Source organism: Aspergillus multicolor (genome assembly GCF_047715735.1).
Source record: "Aspergillus multicolor strain CBS 133.54 unplaced genomic scaffold BDW74scaffold_6, whole genome shotgun sequence".
NCBI classification, from domain to species: domain Eukaryota; kingdom Fungi; phylum Ascomycota; class Eurotiomycetes; order Eurotiales; family Aspergillaceae; genus Aspergillus; species Aspergillus multicolor.
The window spans coordinates 955,552-974,238 of NW_027395957.1; the positions used below are offsets into that span (position 1 = coordinate 955,552).

General features: G+C 51.4%; 5 protein-coding genes across 5 annotated transcripts; 2 read left to right on the forward strand and 3 right to left on the reverse strand.

Annotated features, from left to right (window-relative positions):
• The first annotated feature begins 88 nt into the window (after positions 1-88).
• On the forward strand, positions 89-3,076 carry BDW74DRAFT_149194 (uncharacterized protein). Its single transcript, XM_073723858.1, has 2 exons — positions 89-261; positions 327-3,076. The coding sequence occupies exon 2, from the start codon at positions 356-358 to the stop codon at positions 2,738-2,740; it is 2,385 nt and encodes a 794-aa protein (XP_073586180.1). The 5' UTR covers positions 89-261; positions 327-355; the 3' UTR covers positions 2,741-3,076.
• On the reverse strand, positions 3,072-4,461 carry BDW74DRAFT_149199 (putative alpha/beta hydrolase). The gene is made up of 6 exons (XM_073723859.1): positions 4,197-4,461; positions 4,105-4,144; positions 3,885-4,009; positions 3,586-3,781; positions 3,222-3,522; positions 3,072-3,143 (listed from the first exon to the last, which is right to left on the reverse strand). The coding sequence occupies exons 1-6, from the start codon at positions 4,385-4,387 to the stop codon at positions 3,112-3,114; spliced, it is 885 nt and encodes a 294-aa protein (XP_073586181.1). The 5' UTR covers positions 4,388-4,461; the 3' UTR covers positions 3,072-3,111.
• Positions 4,462-4,895: 434 nt separating this feature from the next.
• BDW74DRAFT_124519 (uncharacterized protein) lies at positions 4,896-6,498 on the reverse strand. The gene is made up of 4 exons (XM_073722122.1): positions 6,460-6,498; positions 6,265-6,405; positions 5,585-6,195; positions 4,896-5,402 (listed from the first exon to the last, which is right to left on the reverse strand). Exons 2-3 carry the CDS (start codon positions 6,308-6,310, stop codon positions 5,591-5,593), a joined length of 651 nt encoding a protein of 216 aa, XP_073586182.1. The 5' UTR covers positions 6,311-6,405; positions 6,460-6,498; the 3' UTR covers positions 4,896-5,402; positions 5,585-5,590.
• A 1,940-nt stretch (positions 6,499-8,438) lies between these two features.
• On the forward strand, positions 8,439-9,986 carry BDW74DRAFT_124587 (TMEM53 family protein). Its single transcript, XM_073722123.1, has one exon. The coding sequence runs from the start codon at positions 8,892-8,894 to the stop codon at positions 9,783-9,785; it is 894 nt and encodes a 297-aa protein (XP_073586183.1). The 5' UTR covers positions 8,439-8,891; the 3' UTR covers positions 9,786-9,986.
• A 1,419-nt stretch (positions 9,987-11,405) lies between these two features.
• Positions 11,406-17,820, reverse strand: BDW74DRAFT_189815 (DNA-directed RNA polymerase III core subunit RET1; the record flags this gene model as incomplete). The annotated part of the gene is made up of 6 exons (XM_073732061.1): positions 16,899-17,820; positions 16,321-16,846; positions 15,718-16,268; positions 15,135-15,180; positions 14,270-15,081; positions 11,406-14,217 (listed from the first exon to the last, which is right to left on the reverse strand). The coding sequence occupies exons 1-6, from the start codon at positions 17,198-17,200 to the stop codon at positions 11,406-11,408; spliced, it is 5,049 nt and encodes a 1,682-aa protein (XP_073586184.1). The 5' UTR covers positions 17,201-17,820.
• Between the last annotated feature and the right edge of the window lie 867 nt (positions 17,821-18,687).

The window sequence follows — 18,687 nt, forward strand, 5'->3', positions numbered from 1 at the left end:
CACCGCCCGGCAGAACCCGCCCACCAAACGCGTCCGCCGTAGCAACAATCGATTGATCTAAGACAAAGTGAAGCTTTCTTTGATATTCCTTCACTTCGCCTTTGGCTCTCCTTGACCTGGTAGGATTCAATCTACTCTCAGAAGCTTCAAATTCAGAGCTCCGGCTTGAAGTTTCGAGTCACTTTCCACTTTTTTTTTTTTCTTTTCATGCTTCGTCCTCATAAAACTTAAAAGAGATGCAATCCCCGCGCAGAGCGAAATGTGAGTCCATTACCCTCCCTCATCCACCGAGCTTTCTGACAACCTTTCTTCTCTTATCTTTCCAGAACAGGCGGCTATCCTTCCACGCGCTACTATGAGCTTCGATTCTCTGTCGCGCGACCCCCGCCGTCGGCCTCCACTGAATGCTGGCTTGAGTCAACATGAAGTGGCCCAGCAACGGCCCCCCGGCCCTCGGGCGCTGTCGGCCCCAGACATACAACGTGATGTGCCTGGCGGTACATTCATGCACAGCCTTGCTCAATTCGTGGAGGTAGCAGTCAAGGCACAAATGAAGGAAGCTGAAAGAGAACGCATCCATAAAAAGAGAGAAGAAACAATTGAGTTGCTAACCAAGGCGAACCAAGGAGGTTTTCCAGCCACCGTGGATTGCTACCAAAGCCAGAAGAACTTGGCAGACAAAGCTTTCGAGTCGGTCAATGTTGAGATTAAGGGATACCAAACCAGGCTTCAGGAACTAGAGGTTGGCCTCATAAATCAGTTTGCCGCTTCGGAAAATTCGAAAAGCTCCAAATTTGAGGATAGTGTGAAACAAAACGAGAGTAGGGTCCGACAGTTGGAGCAAAATCTCAAAACAGCCAACGACCAGATTGTTGTGTTGAATAGTGATATCGCACAGTTAAACATCTATCTCAAGTCGAAGGATGATGAATTGGAAGATGTCAAGAATAAGCAAACCCTTCAGCAGAAATCATTTTTGGAGTTTACAAACTCGGTGGGTCCGCTGAAGAGTAAGATGGACGACGTCGAAAAACGTGTAAAGGCAATTGAAGAGAAGCCGCCGGTACAACCAGTTAACGAACTTACGCCAGATACGAAAAAGTTACTTGATGAGATTTCAACTCAGCACAAGAGCCTAGAGCAGAGAACAGCGGAGTGGAACGACAAGCTTGAATTCTTGTCCTCGTCTCATCAGAAGCTTTTAAATTCAACTGATCCAGATCAGAAGGATCAGCAGCTGCAAATGAATCAACTCAAACAGACCCTGACGGATCAACAGCAGAAGCTGGATCTCGTCAATCAGATGCAAGCAGATCAGCAGCAGAAATTGCTCCACTTCAACATGACTCAAATGGAACAGAAGAATAAGCTGGAGATATTCTTTTCGACCCAAGCGAAACAGGAGCAGAAGCTGGAGAAGCTGGAGAAGCTGGATCATCTCAGCAACGGCCAAACAACCTCTTCAAAGCAAGACAATACAGTGATTCAAGCTCTAAAAAAAGAGGGTGAAAGAATGGCTGATGAAATCCAAGAAATTGCTCGTGTCAACGGCGAATTGGTATGGGCAGAGATTGAGACTTTCAAGAAGCAAATCGCGGAGAAGCTGGGCGAGAGCCAGCAGGCCCAGCAGTTGCTCACAGAGAATCTCCAAGACCTGACGCTGAGGGTCCCAAGGGAACGGCTTGACCCGAAAGTGGATGGTCTGTTCGAGTCAGTGCGAAGAATTAGCACCGATATAGAGAACTTCAAAGTGGGTCTGCTGTCGCTGGAGTCGAGATACAATAACTTGACAACGGAACCAATAGTGCAGCACATGGTCAGGGCAATGCATGAGATGTATCCCTCTGTAGACCAGATATTGAAAGAGTTAGCGTTGCACAAACAGTCTCTGGAAGCGATGGAACAGAACCTGCCCTCCCTGGAAGGAAAGATGAAGCAACTGGAAACCCAAGGAAAGCATTCTGCTCCACCACAAGAGGAGCTGAACTCCATCAAAGCTCAACAGCATGATTTGACACGCTCAATAAGTGATCTTGCAGAGCGCTACCAGTGGCTCAATCAAGAAGAGTATCAGGGAATGCGGGCGCGCTTGGAATCTCTGGCCGAAAAACAAAGCAATACCGATAGTGACCTGCTACAGAAGAAGACCGCTGACCAGGAAACAATCCAAGAGATTGAGCGCCAAGGCACATCATTGAATGATGCAATGACATCATTAAAGAATGAATTCACATCGTTGACTGGCCAAGTACAAAAAGTGTGCGATAACGTTGAAAGACTCGACGAGGACTACAACCGAGTCAAAGAATCTTTCAACGAAGGGGATATGCACTCTCTCCAGCTCCGGATGACACAGATCGAACAGTGCGCCAAGAAGACGTACGAGAACACCAAGACCCAGCTCGATCGAATTAAAAGGTCCTTGCACATATCTGATGGCTCTTCTGAATTGGAACCGGCACACCGTGATTCTCCCCAAGCACAGTCCCGTCCGGCCCCAAGACCCGATCTGCTTTCAAACGACCGCAGTCAAGGGATGAGGATCAAGCGCCGACATTCCAATTCAGACGAGGAAGGCTCCCAACCGCCTTCGACGTCGCCAACTCCTCGACCGGTCGGCTTCCTCTCTTCCAGAACCAGCATGTCAAAGGAGGAGAGAAAGAAGAAAAAGAAAAAGAAGAGGTTGAATGCTCACGAACCAATGAAGCCTCATGAAGCGATAACCATTGAAGACGACTAGGCCAAGCCAACAGCAGCCGAGCCCTCTTCACCCCCAAATGTTCTTTTCTTCTCTGGACCTATTCTGAAATACCCCTTTTTCGATCTGCTTCTCTTGTGTGTCTTGGGCGGCGCGAATCTGAATCTAAGCATTGGCGTTATTCGGTGGATGAAGTGTTATGGCTTCGCAGCGTCACTTTTCTTGTTCCTGTATCTATACTTCACTACGCCTATCTGCCTTTTGCGCTGCTCCATTTTCGGGGTTTGGAGGTATCATTTCTGTCTATTTCTCTATGTCTATGTAGAACTAGTTATCGGATGGGACAGACGGACATGGGAAATATTCAAACAGCCACCACACAATCTCTCCGTGTAGTCCAGGATCTACGTAGTCTAATCTGTCTCTTGCAGGAACTCAACGACGGCTAAAAAGCGGGTCAGCAAGCAATTCCCGATACCAGGGCACAATAATCCGTAGACAGACGGGTAGGGAAAGTACTCACCCTTCCTAAACGCCTCCGGGTTCTCCGAAATAAGCCAATGCCCAGCCTCAACATCCGCAACGCGCGAGTTGGGGAAGAACGCCTTGATAGCAGGGAACGTATCCTCAGAGACATACGGACTCTTCGTACCGCGCACAACAAGCGTAGGCCCCTCATACTTCACATTGCCAGGCTCCGAAAACGGAAACTCGCCCATAGCGCGCAGGGACGAGCCCAGCGTTGAAAGCGGGACGCGGAACTTCATCGTCGAATCCTCTGAGCGGACCAGGTTTGTAAGGAGGAATTGGCGGATGGGGAGGGCCTGGAAGGGCATGTTAGTAGCTCGTTTTGTAGGTGTGGCTGGATAGGTGAAGGATGGATGTACTTCTTCATATTCCTGGAGGATCTTGTCTGCGTCAGACTGCTTCGTTACGTTCGCCGATTCGACCTGCTGCATGCCTTTGATGTATTTGCCGAAGTCGGTGCGCAGGGGCGCATTCACGGGGGCGTTATCGACGGGGATGAGGGCCGAGACGAGCTCCGGGGCGTTGAGGGCTACGGTCATGGCGGCTTTGGCGCCCCTTCAGGAAGGTGAGTAAGAGTCGGACTCGGCAGATACATGGCCCAGCGAACCATATCTGACACCGAACAATGGAGCTAGACTGAAGCTAGAACTTGACGTACATGGAATGACCAATAAGGACGGGCTTGCTTAGGCCCTGTTCGTGAATGAACTCGGCCACATCATCTGCCATGACGGGGTAGTTGTGCTCGGCATCATGGAAGGAGTTGCCGTGGTTGCGGAGATCCTGGACAGCGCACACATTCGATTACCATCCGTATCCATATCAAAAGACCAGGAATCGATCATCTGTCAAGCCAGTTGAGGCGAGTGCAAACGAACCACTATATACACCTCACGCTTCAGATCACGTGCCAGAGCCCTAGAGACACTCATCAGTGACTTTTTCCAGTTTGAACACTAATAAGACATACCGGCTAATACTCCTGTTATTCTGCTTTGAGCCGAAAAGGCCGTGCAGGAAGACGATTGGGTTGCGCGTAGGCTGTTCCTTTTCCGGTCCGAAGACCTGGAAGGAAAGGTCGGAGCGGAGGAGTCTGGGAGAGGTAGAGAATGTGCGGATGCCCGAGACACCCCTGAGAGCTATCCGTAGTGAGGAAAGCATGGTGTTAGGGGGCGAGATACTCTCAGTCTACTGTATAGATTTGTCCCGGGAAAAGGATGAATTGATTATGACGCGGGATTTCTCCACGCTGATGCTGGGCACGTGACTACAGTTATACGCAACCTACAGTAGCTCTGTTTCCCCAGTTTTCGGGAGAGGCTGTTTCTTGAAACTTATGGTCAGCACTTGGGAGATATGTGCTGGATGTGGAGCGAGAATAGGACGGTGATTGGTAGGCTGTGTGCAGCTTTGATGCCGTTCAGTATCACAGTCAGGACCAGTGCCGTTGTCGTCTAGCAAATAACATGCTCCATATCCATCGTGTCATATGTACGCGACATCAGAAGCCTTCGCGAGCTGGTTGCGGCATAGGATGGCAGCTTCCGTCGGCAAGCTGTGAGGTTAACCGGGCTTCTTAGCCAAAGATCGATAATACCTTGGTTACTCGGCTGCTATTCGGGTGCTTGATAAAGGAGTGTGTAGACAGCGGCCACTCAACTCGGTCCTAATAAGGTCAAAGATGGGTCAAGATGGTATGTAATAGTGATTCTTTCCAGCCAACTGCTTCTATCTCTTCTGTCATAGACCATAGTAAGTAAGCCTAACCATAAAATGTCCGAGGCAAACCGCTCAGTGGCAGATTGACTCAGTTCTCGCGATATTGCTATCACTAGGATGGGTGACGACCTCTGGTAGGCTGACCGGGAGATGCGTTGCTCCAAACAACCTATGCTTCACACTGTCATTCCGCTCGGAAGTTGCACTCCTCGAAGCAGCAATACATGATAACCCGGCGCGGCGCACCTATTCACGATCCAGGTCGTCATCAGGTCAAGTCTGCAGCGAATAGTGACATCCGCTCAGGGGGCGATAATATCAACGGTAGTTCTATCGGGGGGCGGCTATGGGGGGGCCGCGGTCATTAGAGGGGGGGTGGTGTAATTGTCGCTCAAGATCACGAAAGAAAGCTAGCTAGCTATGCAAGTCGGTTCCGCAATTGGCGCTTTCACTTGTGCTGCTCGTGCCCTAACCATACACATGTTAGCTCTATGCTCAAGTAGCAGAGGGAAAGAGAGCAGTAGCACGAGACTATCGACGTGGATGACAAGATCAAGGAGAAGAGCGGCGGACGAGCTAGCGGACCCTAGCTCCCTTGTCTAAGCAAACGCATAAAGGGGCTGTTTGAGGAAGACGTACACAAGCTCAAGCGAAGATCTCATCTTTGTATTTCTCCCGGTAGGCAGCGGCGATCTGCTCCATCCCTGGTGAATCCGGCACGACGTCGAAGGAATTGAGGCTCTGGGTACGGAGGTGCTCTCGGTTCAGGGGGCCGCCTTTTTTGTCACGCATGCACTTTAGCATGGCGAGGAGATCGCTCATGTCAACCTCGACTCTTCGGTCCCGGCCTGGCGCAAACATCCATCTGATTTTGCGCTTCAGAGCCCACTTGATCGGTGCAGCCAGAATGACAATGTGGTCGCCTCGGAACAGGGTGATATTCTGCTTGAGAGCCTTTCGAAACAAATGTATCCTCGTCTCTTTGGTAACATAGAGTGCCATGTCCTCGTTCGCCCACTGTTCGCTTATCCCAAGCCTTTTCGATACGCGAAGGATTGCCTGCTCCAGGGGTCCCTTTATGTCCTCATCTGTCGCCCATTCTGGATCCAGCAGGTAATTTAGGTCTTTGGTCGTCTCTCGGTTTTTGAGGTAGTTGACGGCGAGGAAGCCACCGGCGGTGATGAGTTTGATGGGCGCGAACGCAACGATGAAGTCGAATTTTCCCAATTCTTCATCGAGAGCCTGGAGAGCTGCAGTGGGTCAGACAAAAAGGACGCAGGTCGCCGCAGGCTAGTCTGGAAAGCTAACCGAGCACTTACCTTCCTTCAGAGCATTCGCGTCCAGAGGCTGCTCGAGCCCGGCCATCGTAACAGCTCACAGCACGTTCTCGCCGGCTGCTCAGCGACGGAAGTAGCGATCAGGGCAGAAGGAATCGGATCGGATAAAAAGGAGGGGCGGCCCTGGGCTCTAGAAATTAAACAAAGTAGATGGAACGGTGGACCTGACAAACAAACAGTTCAGTTGAGGTGTCATGAGGGAGACAAGGCTAGACTATTATTATTGAGTCTTTGGTGAAGTACGGTACCCCGCTTCAGAATTCACGCTTGCTTGGCCTGGGTGTCTCTCACTCACTCACTCACACCGTTACCCCCCACCTTAGCAACCCGGCTAAGACCTGCCTATTCACTTGACCTGCCTTTCGCAACAATGACTCGCAGCGGCTGCAGATCCAGCCTCAGTCAGTCACCTCCAGCGGTGCCAGATTTCACCAGCCTTTTGCACCAGGAAGCAGGTTCCGCCAACTCGCACTGTCCGGGCCGTACCTTTTTGACGCTAGGGAAAACCGTCTCCGAAGTCGAGAACGGTCGGACGCTATTATTCTTCGCTGCCCACAGGACCAGAGATCCATCCATTCCGAACCGTCATCGTGCCACTGCCTGCCGTCCTAAAATGAACTGATACATGACCTGTCCTCCGAGCTTCCGCTCTGACATTTGGCCGTCTGGTCCAATGGACGCGCCCCGTTACCTTTTCCCACGCAAACAAACAACCGCAAAAGTCAACTTGTGATAGTGCCGGTTGAGGCTTGCAGTTGCAGCATGGCGATAAGTATTTGGACCCGGTGGGACCGTGGGGACGCCGCATATGGGTTCCGTTATCCATCCAGGTTCCAAGGGGTGCACGATGCACCCCATCTCTGTAAATCCCGAATGGTCTGGACCGAGTCAGACTCGCGACTGCCGGTGTCTCGACAAGAGCCTCACCGGGGCGACGAGTTGCTTTGAGTGCCCGGTGCAGATCTTCTACCAACTTTAGTCAGTGACACAACTCGCTTACTAAGAAGTGCGCACGCAGGGATTTCACGCAGTCATGATAATACCTGCTTCTCGCATGGATGGATTGTCCGATCTCAGTCACCGAAGGTGGCCTTCAAGAGCGAGTCTATCATGGGAAGTTACTACTGGATCTTCCTTGAGAGTGGCGGGAGTCTTCGCCTGAGGCCCGATACGGTATCATGCCCTTGTACTTCCCTCTAGCTACACGCTCTGGGCATGCATTCAGTCAGATTCACCTTTCTAACCGTACGGTCATGACCTGACTCGTGACCCAAATAATCATTATATGCATGCCTCAATAGTTATATGCTGTGGAAATGGTCCATTGCATGGGTACCTGGATAGTTGAAGCTTAATCATATGCAGCTTGATCATATTCAAACCGGAAAGTCTGGGCTGCTGGCAGGAATCAGTCGAACAGCAGCCAGGCCATCCGATAGACGGCCATGTACCCCGCAAATCTGTCCAATTGATTCCCATTCCCCCTTCCGGCTGAGCTTTGGAAATTCTACGTATCCATGTTCAATGTGAAGAAGCAGCAGCGTCGCATCAATTGGCAATGGCATCTCGAGCCCATGAACGTCAAGGGGCAAGGCCTTCCCATAGACGTGCGACATATTACAACGTCCCAGATCCCTGCTCAAGATCAGGTGAAAACAACTTGATCAAGGGACGCAACCCACATTGATCGACTTTCTGCGTACAATCACCGGCCCATTGCCAATATCAAAAGGAATTTCGGTCCTACGATGCCTATACAGGCGAGATGCATTTTCTCTTTCAGGGTGCTCCAATGGCGATCGTATGGAGCAGGGGTATTCGGTGTGACAAGAGGTTCAACAGCACAGGGTGATAGTAAGCAGACCAGTCGAGAGACGCTCCATGCTACGCGGCCATCAAATCTCGCTCAATCAAGGGTTGCACTGGTTGCGTTATTCATTGCTCCAACGCTCCGCAGATTGCTTGGAGCGTCCCTTGCCACCCCTCATCGTCAGGTCGTGCGGACACTTAATCTCGCAGTGAATCAGCAGTTGAAGATTGAACTGAGAGGAAAAGCAGGCGGGGGAGGAAAAAGTTGCGAGACACCTGCATACTCCGTAGACGCCCTACTAATCCGTAACTAATCAGGAGTCATGCCACTTCTTGTGCGACTTGTAGGCTGGATACAGCCGCGTCCACATGTACGGAGTAGGACAGCCGTCTCGACGGAGTACCTATAGACCCGGCCGGGCCCTTTCCCGGTTGTCCGAGGTCCGCGTAGTCACCAGAAGGACAAGCGACCGAACGACCCGACAGATGTAAGCTCTTTGGTATTTTCTTGATATAAAGATGATATATCAGAAAATAGCACGTGGGGGCGCAGTTGAGAGAACCTCCGGACGGTGAAGCGGCGGAGCAGCGGAGCGAGCGGCATTTTTCTCTTGTCATCCTTCTCCAACTCATCCCTGTCACTCGTTATAAACAATTGGATTGAGCTTTATTCTTTTCTTTTTTTGCTTTTGTGCTGCTGCAGTACCTGGCTCTGTATTGTGAACCGTACGCATCGACTACAATAGCTTTGTCTCCTGGTTTCAGGGCCCGGTCTCTACATCCTGGCTCTATCTTCCAGAATGGCGGCATCACACAAGAAAGCGGACGACATGGCATCATTTTCCAAGCTTTCCCCCTGCATCTATATCCAAGAGCCAGACAATTCAGCCGACGACAGTGGGGATTATCCCCGCACAATCGTGATTGCATTCTGGATGAACGCAGGCACCAGATCATTGGTCAAATATATCGCGGGATACCGGAAACTGGCGCCTCGTGCCAGAATCATCTTCATCCGAACATCCTCTACGGAATTTATCCTACGTCCTACAAAACGATCCCAGCATGCTCGTCTTGCACCCGCCGTTGAGGCCTTACAGACGCTTCCAGCCGACAGCCCTATCTTTATCCACATGTTCTCCAATGGCGGCGTCTTCGCCGTGACACATCTTCTCGAGGCCTATCAGAAAGCTACTGGCCATCCTCTTTGCGTCTCCTCTACAGTCATTGACAGTGCCCCGGGAACCGCGACACTCTCTGGGTCATTCAGGGCTTTCTCCTACGCCCTTCCCAAGACATGGATTCTGAATTTCTTGAGCAAGATCCTCTTGTGGACCTACTTAGCTTCTTTCTTTGTGCTTAGTAAGGCGGTTGGGAAAATCTTTGGCATCCGTGATGCTATTAGCGTCGCCCGGCAGACCATCAACGACGGCAAGATGATGCGCGGATCCAACAAAGCTGGCCGCCCGAGACGGTGTTATATATACTCGGACGCTGATGAACTCGTTGACTGGAAAGATGTGGAGACGCATGCCTCTGATGCAGAAGTAAAGGGCTTCGTAGTCCGTCGGGAGAAGTATGCAGGGTCAGAACATGTGGCGCATATGAGGGCTGATCCGGAGCGCTACTGGGATACCGTGAAGCTGTACCTCAACGATCCTGGGTCCACACAGACACTCCCCGGCTCGAGTTAGGGCTACAATGCGCGGATGCGCTTGGGCGAATTCCCTCCGAGGTCCTGCACTATGCTCCTTGGGTATTCCCTGTTTTGGTAGATCACGGCCCCCTTACGTTCACAATGTTCTTTTCTTTTGCTCGTAGATGACTTCCTATATATACAAGTTTAGAAAGCCCACAGCCATAGACAAATTCAAATGATCATTTCGAATCTCCAATCCCTCGTCCGAGCGGCACCTGATACCTACTTAGGGCAGCAATATACAACTGAGGTCCAAAACACCAACCAGATATGCACCGGCTGCCCTACCTCCCCTTCATCTTCTCCATAATCGACCCCTCCTCCGCCACATTCGGCACAGTCCTGGCTACTGCATCCAACAAACCCCCTTCACACCGATTAATCTCGCAGTACCTCCCCTCCCAACTATATACCAGCTCGCCGTTCCGCCGTGCATCATTAAACAGCATCACCACACTCTTCGCCACAACCTCAGGCGCCTGCACATGAGCCCCCAGACTCCGCAGGATATCCCCAGGCGCAACCCCCGTATCTGTCCACGACGGTGCAATGGCGTTTAATCTCACCCTCCTCCGCTCCTTCCCCTCGGGATCCGGTTGCTGTAAGTCACTGTACAACCCGCGTAGAATACCAAGAACACCATGTTTTGCAACTGTGTAATCTCCCGCTGCGAAATCCTGGAAAGCCGATGCAGAGGCCGTGACTATAATGCTAGGCGAGGGTTCAATCTCGGCTTCTTTTCCTCGCCGTTCAACTTGACGAAGGTAGTAAACGCCCAGTCGCACCGTGTAGATCGCGCCGATGAGATTCACATCTAGGACTTTGAGATCCGGCGGGGCGAGTACTTGTTCTCCATTTTCTTCCTCGAAGGCCTCCTCGAGGAAGTTACTCCGTGGTCCGATCCCCGCGTTCGCAAAGACGTGGTCTATACCGCCGAAGTGCTGGACGCCGCGGATGAAGAGGTTGCGGATGCTTGACCAATCCGAGACGTCTGTTTGGACGAATAGCAGTTGCTGGGAGAGATCTTCTGGTAGTGGGTGTGATGAGGCTTGTGGAAAGTCGGCTGGAAGGGGATTGATATCGCCGGCTATGACTTTTGCGCCGTGATGGAGGCACAGTTGGACGGTTGCTTTGCCGATGCCGGAGGAGCTTCCTGGATGTGGTTACTTAGCTTTTGCTTTGGCAGTTCAAAGACTTAGGCAGCAGAAGGAGGGACGGAGACAGCGGAGGGCTGGGACTCGTCACATACCTGTGATGACGACTACTTTGTCCTTGAGTGGCGCGAGGTCTTGTTCTGGGATTTGGAACTCGGTCATTACTTTGATATTAAAAGAAATCAGTATCCTGGAGGTCACTGTAGTGGGTAGAGAATGAGGAAGGGAATGGGAATGGTCCTGATGGGAGAGTTCGTGTTGCCTGCATGGACCGCGGCATCCAAATGCGGGGGATGAGGGGAAATGAGATGAAAGCGATTATTGGCGAGGACCTCAAATGGTAAGACAAAATTATTGTTCTCATGAATTCTATGACCATACGCTATGCATATATATACAGTAAAGGGTACCAACGCCAATGTGCAAGCACTTTTCACACTCCACGCAAGAAGACGTTAAAATCATCGCCCCTTGTTCTCGGGGAACTCGTCTTCGAGCTTCAGCCTAGCCGTAACATTCATGCTCATCAGTTCCTGGATAAGCAGCTTCGCGGCGTAGGGAATGACCATCTTCACGACGCTCCTAGATGACTTGCAGCGCTGGCACCAGTTCAGGTAGCCCATGAAACCGCACTGCTCGCAGACGTCGACCTCGTGGCGATCGGACGAGATCATCAATCGTTCCAGAAGGAGCTGACTGGTTCCGTAAGCGATCAAACAGTCACGCTCCATCTCTCCCAGACGCAGACCACCATCGCGGGAACGACCTTCTGTTGGCTGACGTGTGAGGGTGGCGCGAGGCCCGCGCGCACGCGAGTGCATCTTGTCTTGAACCATGTGCTTCAGCTTCTGGTAGTAGATGGGTCCCGTGAAGACATAGAAGGGGAGGGGTTCTCCTGTAATGCCTGAAGTGAGATAGTCTTTGCCACCGTAGCTGAAGCCCTTGTCGATGAGGGTCTGGGTCATTTGCTCAACAGGTGTGCCACCAAAGCATGTCCCGTAGCCGTGCTGACCAGAGAGAACACCGGCTTTACCGGCGACGAGCTCCAGCATCTTTCCGACTGTCATTCGAGAGGGGAAACCGTGGGGGTTCATGATGATGTCCGGGTTGATACCCTGGTCCGTGAAGGGCATGTCGGCCTGGTCGACGATGATACCGGTGACACCTTTTTGACCGTGACGAGATGAAAACTTATCACCGACTTCGGGCCGTCGGGTTTGGCGTGTGAGCACCTTGATGATTTGGTTCTCGTTCTCTGTGGTAGAAACCATGACCTTGTCGATGTAGGCAGGGTCAGGAAGTTTGTAGGTCATTGGGGTAGGGTTGTAGCTGATTGGCCGGCCTGCGTCGGAACCTGGCATTCCAGAAGACATCGACTGATCTGGTGTAGACTTGTTGATGTAAACCTCTCCAGCATTGACTTGTTCCCCCACGGCCGCCAAACCATCACTTTCCAGAAGCGCATGCTTGCGGATTGGTGCATCGTTTTCATATGTAGGAGGGTTCAAGATGTCCTTTGTGCCGTTGGAGTAACTCTTCATGTTGGTGACGTATTTGCGGAAAACCTGACAGCGACCAAAGCCGCGGTCGACTGAGCCCTTGTTCAGAACCAAGGCATCCTCAATATCGTAACCAGAGTAACTCATGACGGCAACGGTGGCGTTTTGACCAGCAGGAAGCTGATCATATTTGGTCAACTCGATTGTGCGTGACTTGACCATGGGTTTCTGTGGGTAAACCATGAGGTAAAGGATGGAATCAAAACGAAGGAACTGGTTGGATGCGATAGCTCCAATCGCCTGTTTACCCATAGCGCATTGATAGGTATTACGCGGCGACTGGTTGTGGTGGGGGTAAGGAATGAGACCGGCGACAGCACCGAGAATCGTGAAGGGCTCAATTTCCATGTGTGTCGTGGTATCGGAGATATCCTTTTCGTAGATGGCGATCAATGAATCGTTCTCCTCGTTGACATCCACATATTCAACCAAGCCCTGCGCAAGGAAATCATCGAACTGCATCGTTCCGTCACGGAGTTTGCGGAGATGATGTTTCTTGACGCGCGGCTTGCCGCCTTCAACGATGATGAGCGGCCGGCAAATGCGCCCATCGTCAGTTGCTACGTGCACGGCACGCTGATGGTGGTTGATGTAAATACTAACAAACTCGGAGATTCTACCCATTCGCCGCAGCCGCCGGAACGCGTTCAAGAAGTATTTGGGGCGCCGGGTCAAAGCCATCGGCGTACCGTTGATAGAGATGGTATAACTACCAGGCGCGTAGATCTCCTTCCCACCGACGGTTTCGATATCCTCTGCGCCAAGCATGAAGATAAGATTTTTGATCGGACCTTCTTCGTCGTTTGTGGTAATGTGCGTCATGAGAGCAAGGTTCTTGACGAGACCACAGGCTTCACCTTCCGGAGTATCTGCCAGGCAAACCATTCCGAACTGCGAGGGTTGCAAAGCACGAGGACCGCTGACCTTTCTCGTTTTCTCGAACTGACTGCTAATACGCGTCATCATTCCTAGAGCAGCGATATAACTCAGTCGACTGAGCACGTGGGTGACACCAGCACGTTCCATGCGGAAACGTTTGAGACTCCAGTTACCCGTCGAGATTGCCCGATTCATTCCCTGTGTGATGTGGTTGCTGTGCATGCCGATAACACTCCATGCGTCGAAGGCTTCCACTCGATTGCGCTTATTCAAGACTTTGTCGATGTTCATTTTGATATCGAAGCAAAATTTCTTGAAGAGATCTTCGAAGAGCAATGCCAGCAGCTGCCCAGCCAATTCCAGTCGCTTGTTTCCAAGGTAATCACGGTCATCAACCAATGCCGCATCATTCTTTGCCATAAGCACGCGTCGGGCCATGTTTGCAACATAGATAGCTTTGGGACGGAAGTTCATGTCTTTGACTTCAATGTGGGAGATAATGACAGAGGCAATTGCCTCGACGGCCTCCTGAACGTGGGTTCGGCGGTAAGACATCTGCTTTCGGTTGATTTTGATACGAGAGCCAATCCAGTCAAGCGCCTGCTGCTGCGTGAATACGCCAACCTTGATAGCCTCCTCGAAGTTGATGGCAAAGTCTTCCTGGTAAACCTTGTCGACACCGGCAACCAGGAGCATCATCTCCTTGTCGGTGTGGATTCCCATGGCTTTGAGTAGGATAACAATGGGAATGTCCTCGCTAAGCACGTTATGTTTGACGTATAATCGGTCCTTCTTCAAGATAATATAACTCTTGGACTTTCGCTCGTTGGATGAACTAAATCATGGTTAGATAAAGAGGCAACCCCCACCAAGACCCTGTCTCTTACCTTGTAACAGACGCCTGAACGATGTCTTTCTTGGGATCTGTCTCGACGATAATACGGTTCTTGCTCAATTGTTCCTGGACGAGGATGACTTTCTCTGTTCCATTGACAATGAAGTAACCACCGGGATCCAGTGGACACTCATTGAGCACCGACATCTGTGCCGGAGTCTTGTTGCCCAGCACACATTTCGAACTGCGAAGCATGACGGGCATCCTGCCAATGGACACACCCTTTCTCCTCACCCTTTGACGGCCACGGATATATTCAAAGTCAACCTGAATCGGTGCTGCATATGTCGTATCACGCAGTCGACACTCATGCGGAGATACGGTCGACTCCTCGAACTCGGTACGGACATCCTGCGGCTCGTCCGCTCGGCGAGGGAATCCGAGGTAGATGTCGGTGAACTTTATGTAAAAGTTGTGGTCGACGTCGCTGCGGATCGTATTGCTCGACTCAACGATCTTCTTCAGCTGCACTTCAACAAGGTAGTTGTACGAGTCAATGTGCTGTTTCACCAAGCCCTTGACCTTCAAGAACGCGGGTAACAAGTTCCATTTATCCTTAGCGGTGTTGATCGGATCGGTCAGGGATTTGTTGTAGTAAAATGGTTCCAGTAGCGCATCGAAGGGGTCGCGGTGACGGTAGGGGTATTGCGGCTCGGGCACCGGCTCGGTCTCCTCTGCATCGGCGGCATTGTCTTGTCCGTTCTGCGTTGGCTGCTCGGAAATCGCTGCCTCCTTTGCCTCCTTGGTTTGGGCGGCACGTTTTCGCCGTGCAGTTTCTGTTATCGACTTGGTGGAGCCTGCACCCTGTAAAAGGTCTTAGCATAAGAAAAGCGCGCCCGGAGTTTGCGGAGTCATACCTCTGATTGCGCAGCTCGCGCGCTGGCCGGAGCCACGGCTCTCTTCCTGGGCGGCATCCCTAAGAGTATAGGATGTTTGCGGAAGTGCTAGCAAGAGCGGTACTTCTCAGAAGATGGCGCAGGGTCAGTGGAGGTTCATGACAGACAAGATGGGAGACCGCAATTTCTTTCTTATCGGCGAGGGGAAAAGATCCAAAAATTGCCGATGATTTGCCTTTTGCAGGAGGGGTGATTATGTAATTGGCAGCTCCCCCGATTCGGCTAAGTGCAGGAGATGCTGACAAATATATAGTCGGCATACCAATTTCCAGACTTCATCAATTATCTATCGAGTTTTTTGACGCGTAATTGAGCCTTGTGCCTCTCCAATCTCAATAAAATCCGAACTCATTTGAATTATATGCTACCTGAATAGTGGCCTCTCCTTCGGTAGACTGCCAATAGGCTCTGAGGATGTCTTAGCGTCCAGCTACATTTGCTCTCCGCCATGGGCTTCAATCATATCACAGCCATCCTGATGTTTTCAGGTGTCCTCCGGGAAAGTGGTCGGATGGCCTTCATGAAAGACCAGGAACCAGTCGACTTGGATTTGAAAGCGTCCTCAATCTCGTCCAATGATCGGCCCTTTGTCTCGGGCATATAGAAAGCGCAAACTGCAGCCGTGATCAACGAACACCCGCCGAAAAGAAAGTATGCCCCGAAGCTACTCTTAGACAGCAATATCGGGGTTGTAAGAGCAACGAGGAAGTTTGTTGCCCAGTTGCTTCCGTGCGCCAGACTCGTCGCTGAGGCGCGGGTCCTTTGTGGTTGAATCTCGGCGGCATAGATCTTGATTCCAACTGCCCAGCTAAGGGAGAATATCACGGCGAAGATATAGATAGAGACAATAACAACCCAGCGACCCGCACCCGTTGAGATGTGTACCGCGTTGCCTGCATAGAGAGCGCCCATAAGGAACATCGCTAGACTGATTCCCACGCCGCCGTATATGACGCTGTGTCGACGGCCCCATTTATCCGCCCAAATCAGGGCCGGAATTGTCACGGTGAAAATGACCAGGGCTGACACGCCGGATGCGAAGAAACTGGCATCTGCAGACGCAAGTCCTGCTTGCTCGAAGAGCAAAGGTGCATACTAAAGGAGTTCGTCAGCTGTTATTCAAAGCCAATCGAGGTTCCAGGCTCACATAAAGAACACCATCTATCCCACTAAGCTGCTGCATTGCCATCAAAAACACAGCCAGAGCTGTGCGAGACCGGACATCTTTGGAAAAAATATCGAAGAGCTTGTGCTTGACAGAACGGTCCCCAACTTCGGTTGCAGCAGCGGCGTCCATGCTAGTCACATTGGTCACGGCCACTTCTTTAGAGATCGGACCCTGGATCACTGAACCTCCATCCTGTTCTATCTTGCTCTTTTCGCGCTCCGCGTGGCTAACGCCTAGCAGATCCCAGACTGCTTCGGCCTCCGCTTTACGGCCATGGATGGTAAGCCACCTTGGCGAAGGGACGAGCCAGAGAAGCGCGGCTGTCGAAAACAGGATTGAAAGACAAGCTAGGATAAGGAATGGTGTCCGCCACGACATTGAGGATTGAATGCGTGCAGTTCCATAACATGTGAAGAACCCTATCACAAGGCCCAGGGTGATCAGCAACTGAGGACCAGTTGTCAAAGCTCCTCTGACACCTGGTGGTGAAATCTCGCAGATATACCTATGCGCAGTCAGAATGGCTTCATACATTTGGCAAGGCTGCTCCGGCATACACAACTAAGGTCCCCAAATACAGGCCCTCACCAATTCCCTCAACGCAGCGTCCAACGACGAACATTGAGACGTGGACGGCTCCAGCCTCGAGGGCTGCACCGATACCAAAGATCAGGGTTCCTATGCTAATACCTTTAGGGCGGCCGAACTTGTCTGCGAGATACCCAGCAAAGAACGAAGAAATGGCTGCCGGGATGAGTATGGAAGACACCAGCAGGCCGTGTATCGTTGCGGATCGATTCCCAAATTTCTCCACGAAGCTGTCCATCGTCGTCACAGGGCCGATTATTCCAGTATCCATACTACCAGAAGAGCGTGTCAGTCAAAGCTGCGGACTCTAAGAGATTTGTTATTACCCAAAGAGCAGACCCCCACACGAACACAAAATGCTAGCGAGAACATATCGGGGCGGTTTGCGAAAACGCTCCATCTTTTCAATGCCCTAATTCGGTCCAAAGTGCTCAAGGCTCCACTCTAGTATTGAGTCGAGCACAGCAACAGCTCGACCTTAGGTATAATCTAAAGAACGCAATACGATGGCACAGAATTATGGCGTTGGGGAAGAGATTTATACCCCAGCTCTAAGCTCTCCAACTCGGACCATCTTGATCGCAGCACAGTAGCATCGTGCGCGGTTCCACTCCAACCCCACTCCGATTAGAAATCTCCAACTTTCGATCGCTCCAGACACGCTGAGCTGGCTGAAGGGTCTTCACAAGGTCCCAATCCTCAGCTATAATAGCCATCAACTGTTCCTTTGGATGGCGTGACAACCCACAAGATACATTGCCTTCCGCTCTAGGAAATCTTAACCCCCGCATTCAGAGTTTACGACATAATATCGCCAGCACGATAGGCCAGCCCGTCTCGGTATCCCACCGTCGGCTATCTTCAAGCGGTAATCTAGCCGCAGGATCAGCTCCCCGGTCGCTGATAGCTACGGTAGCGCCGCTAATTCGGAGCAAACCCATAGTGACTCATTTACCCTAGCCGTAGCGCACGGTAGGGCTCCCGCCATCAGCGCCATGGACCGATCGCGATGCGTTGGAGAAACGCCGAGCCGATGGTCTATCGTCCGAGCAGGATCGGGATTCTTCCCTTGAGATGGAATCGACTGGCGTGCTTCGATCAGGGTCTACTTTACCGACCGTCGAAAGCTTGCTATAATGAGATTCGGCATTAACACGTAGGAACTATGACGGCGGCTTGAGGGGATTTGTTGTAACAATCTATACAGAGTCTAATTGTAGGTAGGACTGATTAGGGTTATCAGAGAAGTCCGAGTATCGATAGTAGCAACGTGAGCTGCACCCTACACACGGGCTCAGTAATGATCATAGCGTGCATGTTGACTTTACAACAGAAAGCACCATCCTACCCTCAATGTAGGCCATGGTTTACCATAACGTAGTATGAATCAAGCGCCTCCCTAAGTTACATTCCATCCAGTGCCGGAAAAATACGACAAGATTTCATTACCCAGTGCCGGACACGCCTGCCTGAATGTGCGCCAGATGTTGGAGGGTAGGGACTCTATAGAGAAACGCCCGCTAGATGATTCTGGTTCGGTTTCCTAATTCGTGATATAGGTTCACCCAGGGGAGTGGATTCAATTGACTGCTCAGTAGCTCGCCTGAGACTTCCCTAGCCCTGCAAGTCCCTGAAGACTGCGCACTCTTGAGTTATTTTGGAGTGTTGTCGACGACAGCGCGCTAAGAAAAGGTACGAAACGAACTCACAAGGGGAAGCTCATAAGCAGGTGACGACTATGCGAGGAGTCAGGCATTC

Coding starts and splice junctions, on each gene's coding strand:
- BDW74DRAFT_124519 (XM_073722122.1), bottom strand. CDS start 6,310: ATGGCCGGGCTCGAGCAGCCTCTGGACGCGAATGCTCTGAAGGAAG. Junction 6,196..6,264: donor CGCGAATGCTCTGAAGGAAG/GTAAGTGCTCGG, acceptor GACCCACTGCAG/CTCTCCAGGCTCTCGATGAA.
- BDW74DRAFT_124587 (XM_073722123.1), top strand. CDS start 8,892: ATGGCGGCATCACACAAGAAAGCGGACGACATGGCATCATTTTCCAAG.
- BDW74DRAFT_149194 (XM_073723858.1), top strand. CDS start 356: ATGAGCTTCGATTCTCTGTCGCGCGACCCCCGCCGTCGGCCTCCACTG.
- BDW74DRAFT_149199 (XM_073723859.1), bottom strand. CDS start 4,387: ATGCTTTCCTCACTACGGATAGCTCTCAGGGGTGTCTCGGGCATCCGC. Junction 4,010..4,104: donor AGCGTGAGGTGTATATAGTG/GTTCGTTTGCAC, acceptor TGCGCTGTCCAG/GATCTCCGCAACCACGGCAA. Junction 3,523..3,585: donor TCCTCCAGGAATATGAAGAA/GTACATCCATCC, acceptor ATGCCCTTCCAG/GCCCTCCCCATCCGCCAATT.